This window comes from Mytilus galloprovincialis, chromosome 1, assembly GCF_965363235.1.
Source record: "Mytilus galloprovincialis chromosome 1, xbMytGall1.hap1.1, whole genome shotgun sequence".
Lineage (NCBI taxonomy): Eukaryota > Metazoa > Mollusca > Bivalvia > Mytilida > Mytilidae > Mytilus > Mytilus galloprovincialis.
Window position 1 is genome coordinate 13,671,811 of NC_134838.1, and position 19,686 is coordinate 13,691,496.

At 32.8% G+C, this 19,686-nt stretch overlaps 1 protein-coding gene and 1 long non-coding RNA gene across 2 annotated transcripts in view; both read left to right on the forward strand.

The window, feature by feature from the left end:
- Positions 1-19,686, forward strand: part of LOC143066227 (uncharacterized) — a 257,038-nt gene that overhangs the window by 97,391 nt on the left and 139,961 nt on the right. The gene's annotated exons all lie outside the window — the stretch shown is intronic.
- On the forward strand, positions 407-13,289 carry LOC143066166 (uncharacterized). The gene is made up of 4 exons (XM_076239207.1): positions 407-527; positions 6,737-6,896; positions 9,562-9,737; positions 10,772-13,289. Exons 1-4 carry the CDS (start codon positions 470-472, stop codon positions 11,446-11,448), a joined length of 1,071 nt encoding a protein of 356 aa, XP_076095322.1. The 5' UTR covers positions 407-469; the 3' UTR covers positions 11,449-13,289.

Here is a 19,686-nt window from a genome sequence, read left to right on the forward strand (position 1 = left end):
ACAAAATTTTCGGAATATACAGTTGAAAGGTTATGTTTTAAAAGCCTATTGTGAAGAGCAAAGAGAAAGTTTACAAATAATACGTTTTGTTCCATTAAACAAGTCATTTTCGTAAAAGAAATACCGAAATATATTTTACGCACGACTACGGCAGGTAAAATTATTATTTATCATAATAAAAAAAAGCATTTTTCAGTCTCATTGGAATATGTTGATTACAATTAATCCCAAACTTAAGAAGTAAGTAACTAAAGTCAAAATATGTCCGATCTGCCTATTTCTGCACATCAAAAGTCAATACGATCGTTTTAAAGTCAATTTCGTCTACCTCACAAAATCTTGTTAGGCACTATAAAACGTTACATTTTTACCTAATATGATGAATGCAGGTAATTCTCTGTCGCGTCATAATACTAAATTTAGAACACAGGTAAACATTTGAATCATACCTGTTGACAAAGGATAGAAAATGGCGAAGTGGGACACTCCGCTTCGAATCGGATTTTCGTTGATATCGTATTTAACAGGTAAACAAATATCTTTAAATCTACATTTCTTAATAATTTCCTCAATATTGGTTTTTAATTTCAGTGTTGATAAATATTGAATTTATATATTCTTTGATCTGACATTCTATTACACAGGATCGAAGAATTATATCGGTGTCGGTGACCCCTCGTGACCCCTTACACCTGATCAGACTACTCACTATATATTACATAAAACATTTTCGTGATTTATAGTAAATGTAATGAAATAAAGTGTACACATAGAACACGTTAAACATGGGGATGATTCATAAACGCATCCGGTCTCGCTCCGCTTGTAACAAATAAATGAACTTCTTTATATATTTGCCTGTGCTTTTTATTTTAAATTTTATATCGGTGACTACATCTATAAATATTTACAAATTTTACATGTTATGAAAGGTTCTTTCCTGCAATCACATAACGTTTGTACAAATAATAGTTAAATACTTATATCAGAGATAGATAGTTTATTCTCATAAAACCATGCAAGTACAAAGGTTACAGAGAAGTTAAAAAAATAGTATACATAAAAATAAAAATGCATTAAAAATGCATAAAATTCAAAATTTCGGATGAGATAACATATAAAAGAAGATATATATAGACTTGTATAGTCAAATGTAAAAGCTAAAATTGTATAAAGAAATACTTTCTATAAGTATGTTAAATAAATTATGGTTGTTAAGAAGGAGTGAGCTTACTATAGACATGTAATACATACTTTTATGTCTGCTTATATATGCACAAATAAATGTTTGCTTCGTATGATCGGTTGTTTGTTTGTTTTGTAGCAAATGACTATATGTGAATTTACATTTTTGCGTGACACTTCATTTTGAGTGTCCTCTACGCGGTCCGCGCTGAAGCTATGCTGATCGTCTTGAAAAATCAGAGACAACTATGTAAAAATTCAAATTGCCGTATGTAAATAAAATGGTTCACACTCGTGTTGATTATACATGCAGCAGCGGATTGTGAAGACTGGGAAGTACCGCACTTCCACAAGGGATGTGTCAATATTTAATTCTTAGTTCAAATTTGCAGCTATGATTTCAAAACCCCTACCATTCATATATTTTAGTTTTGTTAAAAATCAACCCATAAATATATTTGATCCTAATAGCATAAAATAAGGGACCAGCTGCAGTCCGCCTTTCCAATATATGTAAATCATCGTTTTGACTGTAAAAGAATGATTTTGTTTGCCAGATTTAGTCAACGAAATGGTCATTCCCGATGTATTCCTTGTTTAGCTTTCATTTCATTGTTGACACTCTTTTCTTATTAATTATTGAATAATCATGCACTAAAACTATACACTACAATTCGTCTGTCGTTGAGGAGTTTAATAAGAGAAAGTATATTGTTGATTAAAAAGGTATTTTTACATCAAAATAACGACTTTTTACTTGATGAAAATAATGTAAATAGCTAAAATGTATACGGGATCTAATTTTATGAAACTCTTCTTAATTTGCTGCGCAAATGTTTAAATTATACCATTGGCGTTTGTTATTGAATGGTTTTATGTTAGTCATTTTAGGGGCCCTTTATAGTTCGCTGTTTGGTGTGAGCCAAAGTTCTGTGTTGAAGGCCGTACTTTGAACTATAATGGTTTACTTTTACTAATTATGATTTGATGTACTTTTCCCACTGGCACCACCTTTTTATATCTAGACAATAATTTTAGGAGTAATTATGGCGTCATCATTTTGTAAGTCTAAATGTATTTCTTGACTTTAAGCAATACCCCTTTATAATGTACGGATTAGTTATCTTAAGTTTATTTACATGGGTCACAACATTCTGTTGCATTGATGTTTCTGTATCCTAATCATGAAATTAGCTTTTTTTAATCATTTTTATAATATCTGATTTAGTTTCTACCTGTAAATCTATATGGCGTACTTTTTATGTACATACCATGCATCACACAACTATAAAAGTGTCAATTTTAAATATATGGTCAAAAATTTTAAGTGAACAATATATGATAAAAGCTTAAACAACCCTCATACCACAATCCATATCGCCAGAGTTGAAACTTTTATTTTGCCACGCATTTATATTTTTTTTATTATTCACCGAATAAAGGTACACGTTTCGATAATATCTTTTTAAAACTTATACTACTTAGTTTCCTTAAATCTTTTTCGTTTGTAGAAAACAATGTATTTCAACTGGAAAGTCTTCTTTTACCATGTTGAATATTGCTCTTTTGGTCTATTATATATGTCTAATGTTCGATAGATGTCTTTCTATAGAAATGGGATATTTTACCGGTTTGAATTAAGATATTCTAATCAAAGCCGGCTAAATAGCAAATTTGCTATTTTACCCGTGCCGGCAAAATAGCCACTGCTAATATATTACACATAGGAGATTTTTGTAAACGCTTGTTCAAGTCGCTACAAAATGTAATTGTGACATGCTGCATCCGGCATTGTCTATTCTCAATCGACATGAAACCTTTTTATTTACTTTTGTGTAAGGTCGAGATGGTGGCAAGAACAGAGATAATAAGGGTAAAAATGTGATAATAAAGGGTGGATTTAAAATTTTGACAAACATTCCGTTTGATAATGAGGTGAAATATCGCATTTAAAAAAATCATTAAACTACAGTATTCCATAAGCTTGAGGACTTTTTAAAAGAACTTAATATGATAGTGATAGGTACATTTGTATAAGGAGATAATTCAGTCATCCTTATTGTCGTTCAGAAGAGGATAGGTTGCTTTCTTTCAGTTTGTGCTTACAACTTTTGTTAATAACGTAAGATTTGAAATAATCTATATTTTTTTTACTAAAATTGAGTTCCAAATAAATAATCAAGCACTGAGACGATGATGTATGAACGAATCTGTTATGAATGTATATGCAAGAATAAAGAAAACAATCAAATTAGGCAGATATTATAAGTAATATGGTTCGCTACTGACCCCCTACATAGAGGGTTAGTAAATCCATAGGGGGTGAGGCTGGAGGCTTTTCATATCAACCCGCTAAGCACTGGATTTTATTATACCCTCGTATTATCAAATTATTACATGGCATTTTTCATATCGCATGTATTATCAGCCCTAGGTTCAATATCAGACCAAGAGCCGCAAATCTCGAGGGCTGATATTGACCGAGGGCTGATAATACATGCGATATGAAAAATGACATGTTATGATCTTTTTATCATATGCGTCAACAATGAAGAAAAATAACAGATTCATATATTGATCCTTTTACGTGGTTCCCAAAAAGAAGTTCAGAGACTGAAAGTTCACGTACGTTGGACCCCAAATTTAGTACATTCGATATGAAATCTTTCTATCATATACATGTATATGCCTCCATAGAGAAGAAAGACGAATCGAACAACAACAAAAAAATCAACAATATACATAATGAACACTGTTTGGAAAGTCAACTTTTTTTAAAGTAACTTTCTAAATTATGTTTGAAACTGTTAAAACATGCATTTACTTAATAATTTTTTATTTTTTTTTTTTTTTTTTTTTTTAATTATTTTACATGATATACTTTCCAGTATCCAAATAATTGTTTTGTACACTACTTTGTAATGTTTCACTGAAAACGTAGCATAAGGGTGTATTTTCCGGAATTTGCCGAGTATCTTATTAATGCCATGTGATAACGTTACCGAAGGGCATGTGATAACGTTCGAAGCATGTGATAAACTTTTCATATCAACCCGCTAAGCACCAATTCGAAAAATATGGAATTTACTTTAATTTAATGCTATCATACAGTAAAAATCATAATTATGTTAATTATTCTAAGTATATGATAATACTCAGTATTTCACATACAAAGTATTCCTATTTGACCAGTGGATTCTTATTTTCATGCCGCAGCATTTAGATAAATGATGATGAATAGGATTTAACACCCAGTTGCAAATATTTATGTTCCAAAATTTATTTGAGATATGAATTTAAATCAGATTTCAGTTTTTTATCAAGGTTATGCGGAGCTTTAGATATATTGTTTTAAATCATTTAAATCAATTTTGAATTAAGTGATTGACAGAGCTGTATCACAATTTTCACATAATTGAACTATTTGCAGTTCAGATTAAAGATAATAAGTTTTAAGCCCCAGTCCCACTAGACCACGATCGCTACAATCGCTACACACTCACCGCGATCTAAAATAAATTCAGATCGTGTATGAGCGGCATGAAAATGTAAATTTTCGTTGCTTTCACGATGTTACTACGTCCTCATTACGCTTCTAGAACGATCCCGCTACGATTATACCACGTTGTCAACGCGCTTATTCTGCGACCTCATTACGCTTATTAAGATCTTTCTACGCTCATCACGTTCTCACTACGACCATACCACGAGTTATCCGACGGCAACACGATCTTACCACGCTTCTATTGCGATTATAGCACGTTTTTATCACGATTATAATACGTTCATACCGCGATCTTACTACGCTCTCAGCAATAACGTCAACCTTGTGTTCCATATCAATACAGTTCCATTCCTTCTATTTCTGATTAATACGTAGATTTCTTGGAAACAATAGTCATGCCACGTGAATCTACTAGAACACGTGGGCGTGGTGGTAGGGGTTCATGTAGAGGCCGATCAATCCAACCTAAAATAAAACCTATTGCTGGTCCATAAAGCTGAAATGACGACATTTTTGTGAACGATAGCAGAGATGACAAAGATGTGTTAATAGATATAGGAAAATGTGGTATGAGTGCCAATGAGACAACTCTCCATCCAAGTAACAATTTGTAAAAGTAAACTATTATAGGCCAAGGTACACCCTTCAACACGGAACATTGGTTCACACCGAAGAACAAGCTATAAAAGGGCCCCTAGTAGTTCGATCGTGGCCTAGTGGGACTGCGGTATTACTAATGAAAAAAGCGTGTTTCTATTCGTAGAGACTGCGCTACGATCTCACAGCGACGTTAAGTACTACGACCTCACTACGACTGCGACCCATCTACGCTTCTTCTACGACTATACCACGTTTACACCACGCTGTTCAAGACCAAGGTACAATTCTAGCACGCCCATGCCGTCCTCAGCACGCTCTTCCTACGACCTGACTACGTTCGTACTACGCCCCTCATGCTCATTGTCATTTTACACATGACATATACAAAAGTTCTCTATGTTTTGTTTGTCTGTATGTAATTGGGACCTCTTGTTCTTTTTCTCCAACCGCTCAACCATGCTTGGCACATCTGTGTCATCCCTGCTATCGTTCACTAAAACATCGTCATTTGAGCTTGATGGACCAGCAGTAAGTTGTGATTCAGGTTGCATTCGTCGGTCCGACATCTCTGCTAGATCAGGATTCGTTACTATTAGAGCTACCTCTGCCTCTACATCTACTCCTACCACCACGCCCACGTATTCTGGAAGATTTTGGTGGCATGACTGTGTTTTTTCCCGAGAAATCTATGTATCAATTAGAAATATAAGGAATGGAACAGTATTTATAGATCGTGTTGCAATCGGATAACTCGTGGTGTGGTCGTAGTGAGAACGTGATGAGCGCTGAAAAGTCTTGATAAGCGTAGTGAGGTCGCAGAATAAGCGCGGTGAGAACGTGGTATAATCGTAGCGGGATCGTTGTAGAATCGTAATGAGGACATAGTAACATCGTGAAAGCAACGAAAATTAACATTTTCATGCCGCTCATATCCGATCGTTTTGAACATGTTCAAAGTTGGCCACGCATATCACGATCATGAAGACCTCACCACGACCGTACCACGACCTAACTTCGATCTATACGATCACATATAACGACAGTCAAAATTTGCCTTTTTTCAGAGATCGTAGTGCAATCGGGCCTAATGTGACTAATTAATTTCTCCTTCGTCAGTGTAACATCACTGATAAGTTTTCACGTACCAAAGCCGTAATGCGAGAATTACGAAGCTTCTTTGAAGGGCAATAAAGGCAAATAGAAGCGCGAAAAATGCGCACTCGGGCTTCGGATGCATAAAGCTAGATTTTGATGGGTTTCAAAAATTAGGCACATACCGCTATAAAACCCATTTTTTCAAAATTTAAGATTTTACTTGCTCTAGCCCAGCATGAACATCTACAACTTTAGAAATTACCCTTTAAGAAGCACTTAAACTTTATCCATCTGGTTTCTCTGCAAAAAGATAACATGCTTTAAATAAGAAATTATTTTAATCTATTTTAGTATCAGTTTTATGCCAATCAGTAGCTAAAACCTGCTATTACACCGTGCTGGATCCAGGCAACCCAAATCCTAACCAGGGCTCGAAGTCTTGTTATAATGGATGTTGCTATCCGAATTCTATAGATCCATGCTGTAATAAAATAGAACCAAATGAATCATTGTAAGTATGTATATGTTATGTTCTATTAACATTAGTGCTCTTCTGGAGGAATCAATGGATTGTTGTAGTGCAGTTTTTATATGTTTTGTAAACAAAGAATTTAAAGGCAATAATTGAACCATCAGGCCATGCGATCATTAACATTTTGTGTACGTAATACTTATACTCAGAGATCAACCAATCAAAATACAGAACTACTGAGTAACATTTTATGACTACAAATTAGTATATGAATTTTGCACAGTTACTGTATCCTGAGTTTTTCAAACTTTTATGAAGGTACTTTTGAACTCTATTTGTGTAAAGATACGTGCATACTAGATATGCTCAATTTTGAAATGTAACTTGAATTAGGGGGGCTCGCGGGTCTAAATCATTTTTTTTTCTAATATAGAATTTCGCTATATTTTTCTATAATAAATGAACTTTATCTTATACTTAAAAGAAAAATAAAGTAAAAAATTGGGGTCACCGTTCATTTACGATTATAATCTGCCTTCGAAAGAAGCATACATTTTTGTAAAGATTTTTTTTCTTCTGTTGAACCATGGAAGTATTATTTAAAAGGAATAACATCGACTAATTAGCATGTATTAACGGCCTGCAGAGCCCTGTACTAAAGTCATATGATTTTATCCAATTATAGTCTCAGCGGTAAGACCCCTTTGGTAACTTACTATCTGTGATACCGCGGTTGTAAAATGGCATCTGGAATTTCTTATCCGTCACGTGATTTTATCGAGTGCGGTAATTATAAAGTACCTGTGTGAAATCCGAGGTTTATTAATAAGAAGGTGGCGCTGTATCATATAAAACCTCTACCTTTAGAAAGAAGTCGTATGATGTAAAAAACTTGAAAAACGGCCGAGAATTGTTCAAACTACAGCAGTTTAGCATGGAAAATTGTATTTAATTTAGCATATTTTTGCTTTTTACCGTTTGTTTTAAACTGTTTTAAAAGTATTTTCCGGTTAAAAGCGGATCCCGAGTTAAACAGTTAAATACCGATGAATCGATCAGGTTTCACATGATGTCTAACAAAATAATGTAGGCAAATCTAGACATATTTTTGTCTACTGTTGAAATGTGCAAAGTTTATCGAGATTAAAAAAAAGGATAGTTACTTTCAAGTATTCTAAATTTATGTATATGTCATAAATGTCATTGATTACATTATTGAAACTGGACAACTAAAATGGGGATAATATTTTCGTAAATATATATATATTTTTTTAAATTGTTTATTATGGAATGCTTGTATTAATATAACAAGCTACAGTAAAAATTATAACAAACCGACGAAATGGGCTCTGTCTTACTGTCTTCACTTTTACACAAATTAGTTTATGTATCAAGAACTTAAATTGAAGGATAGAACCGTTTAGAATTGTGAATATTTTATTTGACTAATACACGAAAGACTTAGATTTTTCGTATTAAATAAAGGGGGTCCAAACGTATTTTTTGTACAATCATCTTCTAAACTTACGGACATGGTTTATGAACTGTCTGTAAATATTAAAATTGAAAATGACCCAGCCTTGTCCTCCAATTTCGTATGTGATAGCTGTCGGTTTAAACTATTGAGACCAAACTAACCAAAAATAGGGAAAAAATGGACTAACTAAAATTGAACGAATGACTCTATTCGGCAGCGAACATCAACGGAATGTAACGAATCGACTATTCGGGTTACTTCGCACGTATATACGACAAAAACTTGTCTGTTCGTAATTCTCCGTGAACACGAAAATGACCGATAAGTGTCAGTGATTTGATCATCACATGCGGAGAATCAACTACCATGCCAGATATTGAACCAATTAACGAGTAATCGAAAGATGGGCGGTAACGCAGATGAAACCTTTGAAGTGAGGACGATGTTATTCCTTTCAATATTACTTCCATGGTTGAACTAAAATGAGGTAATATCGAAATAAAGAAAATAACTTATTACAGAAATCGCTTAAATTTTACAATAATTATTATTTAGTTTATGTACAGCTTATTTGAAAACAATAATAAAAAATATAGGTCACTGATGTGTTAAAAAAGATAGTTCAATTTTAATGCCAAAAAATTGCATTTTTGGACCAAAGGGAGATAATTTGGAGCTTTTTCAATGATATAAACACTTTAAAAGTCATCTGGGGGCAAACATAATCGATTTTATTGGTTGATTTTTGTACCATATCATAAAGTAATAACTAATATTGTAATAAATAAAATTTGTAATGAAAAAACAAATGTTTAATTTTTTGCTGAAAATTTTGTACCCGCGAGCCTCCTTCTAAACAAAGTAGATTACTCTCATTCACGTTGTAGTCCAATTAATATGTTTTGCTGATCATTATCGAAAGTGTTTCCTTATAAATTCAGTCGTCGCTTCAATAGACATTATCTGGTTACTTAGTATACAATAATGATATATCATGACTCTCAGAAAATCTGTCTAATCAAATTAAGTAGATGTTGGTACGATCGAGTGCCAATGAGACAACTCTCCATCCAAGTCACAATTTGTAAAAGTAAACCATTATGTCTTCAACACGGAGTATAAGATCAAACAGAACAGCAAGCTATAAAGGGACTTGAAAAGACTAGCTTTTATTAAGATTGTTTAGATAGTAGACATTTTGAGATATAATTAATTTTATTTCCACAGGTCGGCAGGTGCCATTGGCGGAATTATCATTGGAGTTTTAATAGCAATAATTATTGTGGGTGCGGTTATATTCATTTTTTTGAGGAAATCAAGAATGAAAGAAAAGGAGGCAGCAAATCATTATATAACACCACAAAACCCAGTAGTTTCCTATATAGCACCATCAGAAATGAGCGGTAAGGAAACATTTCATAGATCGACACAATACTGATGTTCTAGGATTATTAACATATTGTATCACACTAGGATATTCGCTTTTCTTTTTCTTTTTTTTTGGAGGGGGGGGGGGGGACTTTTTATCAGATATTCGGAATCCTCTAGTTTTATACATGTCAGTGACACTAAACATTTTGCCCGCTAACCCTTGATTTTCTTTTCATTAATTTTCATATCGAGTAAAACGAAATTTTAGTGAAAATCTTTTTTAATCCTTGTTTTTTTAATAGATTTTTTAAAGAAAAAAAGTCCAAATGTTAAATATATGAAAAGCTTACAGAGAAACAGTTCCTGCCAAATTTTCAATGGCTCATATCACGTAAAAAAAAAAAACAACACTCGAATCCTTCAATATTTTCAGCTTTTCTAGTTCCTTTATTTATATACTATCAATTCAAAAATGTCTTTTAAAAAGCTTGTTATTTTAAAACAGAAACGAAAATCCATGAATTTTTTTTGTAAAATGAAAAATACGTTCTTACTGCAGACATCAAAGCTGCAAGAATTAGACGAAGAATAGTCAATGTTGATGAGTTATTTGATGCTACCTTATAAAAGGGTCTTTGAAGCAAATATTGAGAAGAATCATTAAGCACAATCTCAATCTTCAAACTGCTGGATAGTTAAAACCAAAAACACTGAACACTTGGCTGTCAGGCCTGTGGATTGCAGAATTCTATCAGAGGATTTGTTTGTTTCAAATTGGATTTCCGTTACTGTAAATATAACATAAGGGTTAAATGACGACAAAACTAATACATTTATCAATAAAATCTGTATAAATATACTTGCTTCATTGCTGTCCTTGTATTTTGTCTTTATTAAAAGGTTTTTGTTCTCAGATTATCTTAACTGCAATCACACTTTGGAACCGGAGACGAATTAAAAACACTGCGAAAGATCGATGAAACTTATTTATTTGTAACTCGCCATCGGAATTGTAAAACGTTGTTTTGTTCAAAAATTTTAATTTATAAAATGATTACAATTTCAGATACAACAGATTACAGGCGTGATAACAGAGGATATGCAACAAGTTTTTCCACTCAAGCGCGTAGTAGGGATAACAGCGTTAGTTACCTACCGCCTATCGCCAAGCACGATGATGATAGTGATCTTGAAACAGCAAGTAATAAAGTGTCCTATAAATCGGAGCCATTTTCCACGAAAAGTGAACCTTATAAACAGCGTAGCCAAAACTATAAATCAAAAGGTTACGCAGAATCAGTTTCAAGTTTTGATAAACAAAGTGTGACATCAGATTTTACATCTGTATCACGAAATGAACGTTCAGTTGACGGTCCACGAGATCATAGTTCAGATGACGGACCACGAGATCATCGGTCAGGTGACAGACCACGAGATCATCGTTCAGGAGACGGTCCACGAGGTCGTCTTCCTCGTGAACGTTCTCCACATAATCAAAATACTCGTGATCGGCGTCCGAGAGATCAATCTCCACGCCAAAGTAATTCTAGGTCACATCATAGACCACGTGTGAATTCATCTTCTAGTATGGACTCAAGGGAGAATCGACCAAGACATGGCCATTCCAAACCTCATACAAGAAACAATGCTAATTCAGAATCAAGTATGAACTCAAGAGACCATAGCAAATCGATTTCTGAAAGTGTAGTTTCTGATCAAGGCAGCATTGGCACAACAGTTTAAGGTCATGAACATTTACGCACATACATGTACATGTATATATAAATTGTGTATTGATATTATATTTGTGTCTATCTAGCCAAGTTACACCAATTACCTGCTGTTTGAAATTGTATCAAGGTAACTTTACAAACAAAAGACAGTACTATATGTTTTATTATACAGACATTGATTGTGCATTGCAATTGACCTGTTTATTTTCACTCTAATCTTGAACAATGATAAAATCGCTCAAAGTTTTAAGTGCTGCTAAAAATATATAATGAGATATATACGGAAATGAATATGCATGTCTATTTGAAGCCATTATCTATGTATGTGCTGCAATCTTTCTTTCTTTTTATCGGAATAAAATACTATTTTTAATTGTTTCAAGTTAAGGCCCTTTGTTCAGAAAATATTATATATGTGTAATAACATGTATGCTTCCCAAGTTGCAGAACATATATATTGGTTTCCTTGTTGGTTTCCTTTGGTCATCAATATGCCTGATATATCCACCAAGTTGAACCCTGACATTCATTAATAAGTTATTAATCATGTACCTCATCAATATGTTTCTTATTGTACGAGTAGAGCACTGCTTAAGTAATTTTAAACAAAACTTTCATGTGCAGAATATCATGCTACTTACTTAAAATTCACAGTGTTTTTTTTTAATAAATTGTAACAAAGTATTAAAGCTGATTTCCGTTTTGAAATTCAGCGTGTCAAAGTTTTATTATCTATTTGTTTTATTACAAAAAAAGTGTCACATATCATAATGTTTAAAAATTTCGTTGTTTTTTAAAATTCAATACATGTATATATCATGCAAAAGTAGTAAGTCGTAACCTCGTAAGAAATCTGTATTAATGTTTAATTTGCCCACCGTTTCCAGGTTATTGACTGCACCTCCAACGTTTCCCATTTCCAACATCCAGAATTATGTTAAGTTTTACCAATCATTTTTAAATAAAAAGGGAAATTATTATGCAGATATTTTTTCATCATGATTCCAATTCAACGTTTCACATGTATGTGTCCCCTGTATGGTTTATATGGGCAATTTATATATTATGCAATCAAAATTTTAGAGGAGGGCATCAAAAATCAAATGCAAATTCAAACTGGATTACAAATTTTTAATTGTACTTTCGTATTTAGAATTTGAAAATGTTGAAAATGTTACGTGAACATATAATGCTTATTAGACGCTAGTTTTGTTTTGTTTTGCTAGATCACTAGATGATACCCCGCAAGAACGCTTCAATACCCTATTCAATCATGTCATTTCCCTTTGTATGCTTCAGAGAGAGGAGCGAACACCCATTTAAAGTATTTTGTTTAATACCCAATCGTGAATGGTTCACAAGAACTTCATTAACACATTTGACCAAATCGGTTCAAAAAGAGAAAAACAAATGGTTATGACCGTATTCAGTTGTCGATTAACTTCTGCATTAACATAGGATGACTATATATATCTATTTCCATACCCAGTCATCCTTTGAGGTTGTTTTCAGTAAAAGAGAGTAAAGAAAGATCCTCTATTCCCCCTATGCATTTGAATGTCACAGTTTTATAAACCTATCGGATAGTATTCATCTTGGCCTTTCTTAGTCTCTGAATGTTTTTTACATTGACACTAGTACCCCTACCATAGTTGTATTATTTAACTTGTTATGTTCATATGCCAGAGTCAACTTTGTTGATTAGTATAACATTGCTCATTCTGATAAGCTAGATATTATTCATTTGATGTATATGTATATATCAATTCAATACAATATGTCATATTTATATATATTTTTTTATTGTAACGTTAATTTGTATTTATAAAGACGCTAAATTACAATGTGGAATATATATTCTGTTTTTATTTCATCTAACATCAAATCAACATCATTGACGAATATACATTTGTATTTATAACATGACAGTATTGAAGGCATGATAACCAATCAGAGTCAGATATCATAAGAAAATGTGGTATGATTGCCAATGAGATAACTCTCCACCAGAAATTAACAACTATAGGTCACTGTACGGATTTCATCAATGAGTAAAGCCAATTTTCCAATTTTCAAAAAGTGCAGCAGCCTATTAACAATGTTACTGGATTTGTCTTAACAGAAAACCAAAAGAACTGATACATAATAACTCTTTCTTTCATGTACTTTTTCATGAGATGCGGGGTTTCATTACAGACGACAAAACAATCTTTTTTGAAGACCAATAATCTTACAGTGAAATAAGTATTATTGATTAGACATGTACATTTAATTTATATATTGTAACGCGGAGAAGACTCCACATGTTAAAACATTTCGTTAGACATTTTTCATTTACTCCTATTTATTAGATCACTGAATCGAAACAGAAAACCATACTGAAATGATTTATAGATAAATTGTTCTGCAGATATAATAGAGGTACGAAAGATATCAGATGAACATTCAAACTCATAAATAAGATAAACACACAACACCATGGAAAAAAAAAGAAAAAGACTTATAGACAAACATTAATATACAAAACACAACACATAAAACTAAAGACTGAGCAACACGAAACCCAGCAAAAACTCGGGATGATCTCAGGTGCTCCGAAAGGGTAAGGAGGAATATGAAAGCTGTTTTCCATTAGTTTGACATGTTTGAACCAAGCACTTGACATTTTTTTATGGACTATTCGTTTTGAATTTCCATGGAGTTCGATATTTTTATTATTACTTTCTTTTGAATTGATCATTTTACTGGACTAATGGGACATTGACCATTTTACATCTATTGTACAGCATTGGCGCTATGTGAATGCTATACTCGGAAGGAACATTTGCCATAATATGCACAGTTTACCGTATTTTACGGTCATTTTTATGCCCATTTATGGTCATAATGTTTTCTGGCCTTTGCGTCCGTCCGTTCGTCTGTCCCGCTTCAGGGTAAAGTTTTTGGTTCAGTTTAAAGTTTTTGGTCGAGGTAGTTTTTGATAAAGTTGAAGTCCAATCAACTTGAAACTTAGTACACATGTTTCTTATGATATGATCTTTCTAATTTTAATTAGAGATTTTCCCCCCATTTTCACAGTCCATTGAATATAGAAAATGATAGTGCGGATTGGGCATCCATGTAATAGGGACACATTCTTGTTATTTGGCTATTTTACTGGAGTAATGCCATTTTGGGACTATCCTACAACAGATATCTTGTGAACGTAACTCCTCTGAAAACCTGAAAAAAAGGTTTCAAATTTGGTAGGATTCTTTGTGATCTTGTGTTATTGAACATACTATACCACTATTTTAAAGGAAAGATAGCAAATCAATACGACGGATCAATCTGATTTTGTTAAACTATATTAAACAGAAAAAAATGTAAATTAGAATATAATTGAAGGGATAGGCAGAGTGAACCCCTGACCTTCGACAGAAAAACTGGCATTTTTAGTCGATTCAGGTCGGAGTTAAACTCAATTTACCGTAGCATGTCTTCAGCGAGATTCGAATTAATTATATATAGGAAGATGTGGTATGAGTGCCAATGAGACAACTCTCCATCCAAGTCACAATTTACAAAAGTAAATCATTATAGGTCAAGGTACGTTCTTCAACACGGAGCATAGGCTTGCAAGACAATCGTGACTTTGTTTGGCTTATTTGGACTAGACGTAACCTACCTTGCTGCTTTACGTGGATTATTATTCAATATTATGTTCTTGAACACGTTTGATACCAGTATGACACACTTCTGATATATCATGTTTACTGTAGAAAAAGTAGTCTTATGTATTGACGCTATAAATTGGAAATCACAAAATATTGTCAATCCATCGAATAATTTCCTCATTATATCAGCAGTTTATATTTCTTTTAGTTGGTTTGTATGTATCAATTGTTTAAAGAATTTCTTGATATGAACTTTCAAGATTAAAATTTTGATTATCCTTTGGATGTTGATAAAGTTCAGTATTCTATTCTGATAAAACCACGTATGTCACTATTGTCTTGAGGAGTGTACGCTGTATCAGCATAAGATATTATCAAAAACTTCCCATGTAAGAACACATACACCCTGTCAAATCGGGGTTGTATTTAAAACTTATTGGGAAGTTTCAAATTAAAGGAAGTAAGGAAGAAGATAGTATCTGAAAAGGAAGCGAAAAAATATGACAATAAAATGTAAGGGAGTTGTCAGTGCGCTTTTAAACACCAACACCGTTCTGTTATGTTGAGGTCAAGCGTTTCAAAAGAGACATCATCGGTGTCAATTGTTTAATCTGAACAATTCACCTTAATCTTAAAGATAATAATGATACTAGCATAACTTCAGTCATCTCTTTATTTAGAATATGACAGAATAACAATATCATAATAAACAAACTAAGGAAGCTATAAATAAGTAAGAATTTTGAAGAGAAAATATACAGTCACGAGGGATTACTCAGAAGTTATGTGAATTATTAGTTTTTCTCAAGTTTGCCTTATATTTGCATATTAAAGTATTCCAGACGTTTTCGTCTTTACATGATTCATATTTTTCATTGATATGTATGACATTGCTAAGCTTCATAATCGATATCCAAAAGGTGGAATCTGTAACAGTTGAAATTGTAGTTAAATGTTTTTTTGCAGAATCAATGTAGACAATTATTTGAATGACTTAGTGATACCAACGAGTGGTGAAATGAGTCAATAATTATATTGTTAAAGATATATAAAAATTTCCTTAAACACCTTCAATATTGCAGTCAACGTTATTTAAAAAAAAAATCATAGAAAACAACAAAAATGCATCATATGTACCGAAATATTTGTATGCAAAATATAACGAATAGATATTTGAACTCATGAATTCGAAACAAACTGACAATGCCATGGCAACGAAAAACAAACGACGAAAATACAAACAACAGTACACATAACATAAAACAAAAACTTAAGACTGAGTAACACGAATCAAACCAAACACTAAGGGTCATCTGAAGTGCTCCGGAAGGGTAAGCTTTTACTTCAAAATATAATTGTTTGCTATAAGATGCTTCATGCAAAGCTGTAAAGAACTGTGTAACATTTGTATTTTTGGTAATGCCTTTACTGAAATACATTTTCCTCTATAATGTGTAAAACTGCTGTTTGGTCAAATAAGTTCCAAAAAAAATTGACCTTTTTTGCACTAAAATATCAACACGCATATCTATATCTATGAACTTTATTATCTAACTTAGAGATTTAAGTGCAGATGAGCAATTCGCTATCCAAGTCACAATTTTGTAAAAGTAATCTGTTATAAGTAAAACTATGGTATTTCATACTGAACCTTGGCTCACACCGAACAGCAAGCTATAAAAAGATTTAATTTTTACTATAATTGAAAAATAAAGAGCCAAAATGATTGCTTTTATCATAAATGTACCTCCCAATTAAAATTTCTTAAAAATCATGTGAAGTAACTGTCATTGCTACCATAACAAGTCTTTGCTTGAATAATACATTGATGAAACTCAATTCGTCAGAATTGGCTTAAGACCGTGTAACTGCCGTTATAGCAAGAATTACATGTGATTTTTAATCCAGGATTGATTCAAATGTTAAAAACAATAATTATGTCGAAATTAACATATTGTCAATTACTTTCAGAGTCTCCGGTAGTTGATTCCTGACCTTTATTTTGGAGCATGGTCATTGCTGACATTAGGAATAATCCAGTAGATGGTTATTTAGAAACTCGTTTAATTTTGTCGTGTTGCACTCGGTGTATTCAAGTAAAAGAGAGAGACGAAAGGGGAATATTGTAAATTGTATAAGATCAAAACTATCTTATCGTGTTGTTATCTTATAGTTCGTTTCTGTGTGTGTTGCATTTTAGTGTTTCTGTTGTGTCGTTGTTCTCCTCTTATATTTGATGTGTTTCCCTCAGTTTTAGTTTGTAACCCGGATTTGCTTTTTTGCAATCGATTTATGAATTTCGAACAGCGGTATACTACTGTTGCCTTTATTTATCATCTTTCTATAAAGAAGGTGGAAGATACTCATTGGATGAATTCAAACTTACCTAATATGGAACCCTACTAACCTAATACGGAATATACATGGTTTCCAGGCGGTTTCTATTAACCAATCATATTCCTATAAATATGCAGGAGGTAATATGAATTTGTATATAGTGGATTTGGAAACAAGTTAATAACATAACAGTCGACTGGAAGGTACACGTTACTTTGAAATTAAAAGATGAAAATATATTCTCAAATGAAAAAAAACCAGTTACTTATGTATGTTATGTGTAAAAAAAAATTAAGCAAGACTAGTAACAGGTGCAAATAAATATTCCGTCAACAAAAATCCTTTTGTCCCCTTACAAATTAACGGAAAATTAATTGGTGGTTCCCTTAACATCTAGAATATCCTTCTTACCCATGTGTTTGCGTTTTACTTTCTAGTATATACTAATTTCCATTCAATATTTGCCGTCAAAATGGATCAAATTTGTCAATTTAACCCGAAAACTTTGCTGATACATAGTTACCTTGTAAGATTTATTTTACCTTATTTAGACTCTGTATATAATTGAGGGAGCTAGTGCCGGGCGTTTTCTATTTTTCAAATTAACATCAGAAGAAAATATATGACTATACCCAGTAGGATCCCTATTTCATTTAGTTTTAATGTTCATGTGGACCCTTTGGATAAACTGGCTGAGTTTTTACCTCTCAATTTACTCTGAGCACGGACAAACCTGTGCATCTTGAAAAGGTATACGGCATAGCACGCCCTAGATTGATTAAATTCAAATGCATTGTATGTTTTAAAAATTGCAAACCTTTCTTGAATTTTTCAGTGCACTTTTTTTCGTCTCAGCAGTAGATGATAAAGTTAACAAACAGTTGAGTTTTGCTTGATATGGTCCACTAAGGTACACAGTTTAAATCACAAATCATTATCAATACAGCTCATAGATATAGGAAGATGTGGTGTGAGTGACAATGAGACAACTCTCCATACAAATAACAATTTAAAAAGTAAACCATTATAGGTTAAAGTACGGCCTTCAACACGGAGCCTTGGCTCACACCGAACAACAAGCTATAAAGGGCCCCAAAATTACTAGTGTAAAACCATTCAAACGGGAAAACCAACGGTCTAATCTATATAAACAAAACGAGAAACGAGAAACACGTATATATTACATAAACAAACGACAACTACTGTACATCAGATTCCTGACTTAGGACAGGTGCAAACATTTGCAGCGGGATTAAACGTTTTAATGAATCCAATCCTTCTCCCTTTTTCTGAAACAATAGCATAACATCACAACAAAGAAAAACATACGATAAAATATCAATTGGCAGACTTAACTCAATCAAAAAGCTCACTTCATTTATTACCCGTAGGGCAGTTCTCAAAACTCTTTCTCAAATTAGTTTATTTTGGCACCTTTTGGAAAATTGAAAAAATGTGTACTGCAAAATCCTGTTAGGTTATTATTTATTTTAAACATAAAACACTTTTAAAATTCATTTATCAAAAGCATGCAATGCCTTATAAGTTTTCCATATGCTCAGGTTTGTCTGTATCTTATGGTGAAAACGCAGCCATTTTAGAAGAAGGGTCCACATGAAGTCAACTAAATGATGCGAATTACAAAATCAAAAGGACCTAGTTAAAACATCTTTATGCTATTACACGTTCTCCCCTTTGATTTACACCTTTTGCACTGCTTTGCTTTTGCGCCACTTAGCATTTGATTTCCAGAAAAATTTAGAAGACAAAACACAACATTTAAACCGAGTTTACCTGTTTAGCAACCTAAAAAAACGCTTATCATTGGAAATCGATAGCAATTCCGTGTTTATCAGAACATATATAATTATATGATTAATTTTTAATTTCGTATTTTCTAGGTTGGCGTATGGTTCATATTGTCAATACGTCACACGAACCTATACATATAGGTTTCAATATGGGGCTACATATTGTCAATACGGTTGCTGTTCTGCGTTTTAAAAGATCCATATTGTGCTTATGCACATAGTAACTCTGATTATGTTGACTAATAATCAGCAGTGTATCAATCAGCAACTTTGTATGTTCTACTTATTACTATTATTAGATAGTTTGATTTTCGCTATTGAATATCAATTATATGGTTATTTTTAGAAATTTACTGTCTACAAAAGTATGAAATATTCGAAATACTAATAATGTCTTATACCAGGCATAGATTATCATAGCCGTATTTGGCACATTTGTTTTTA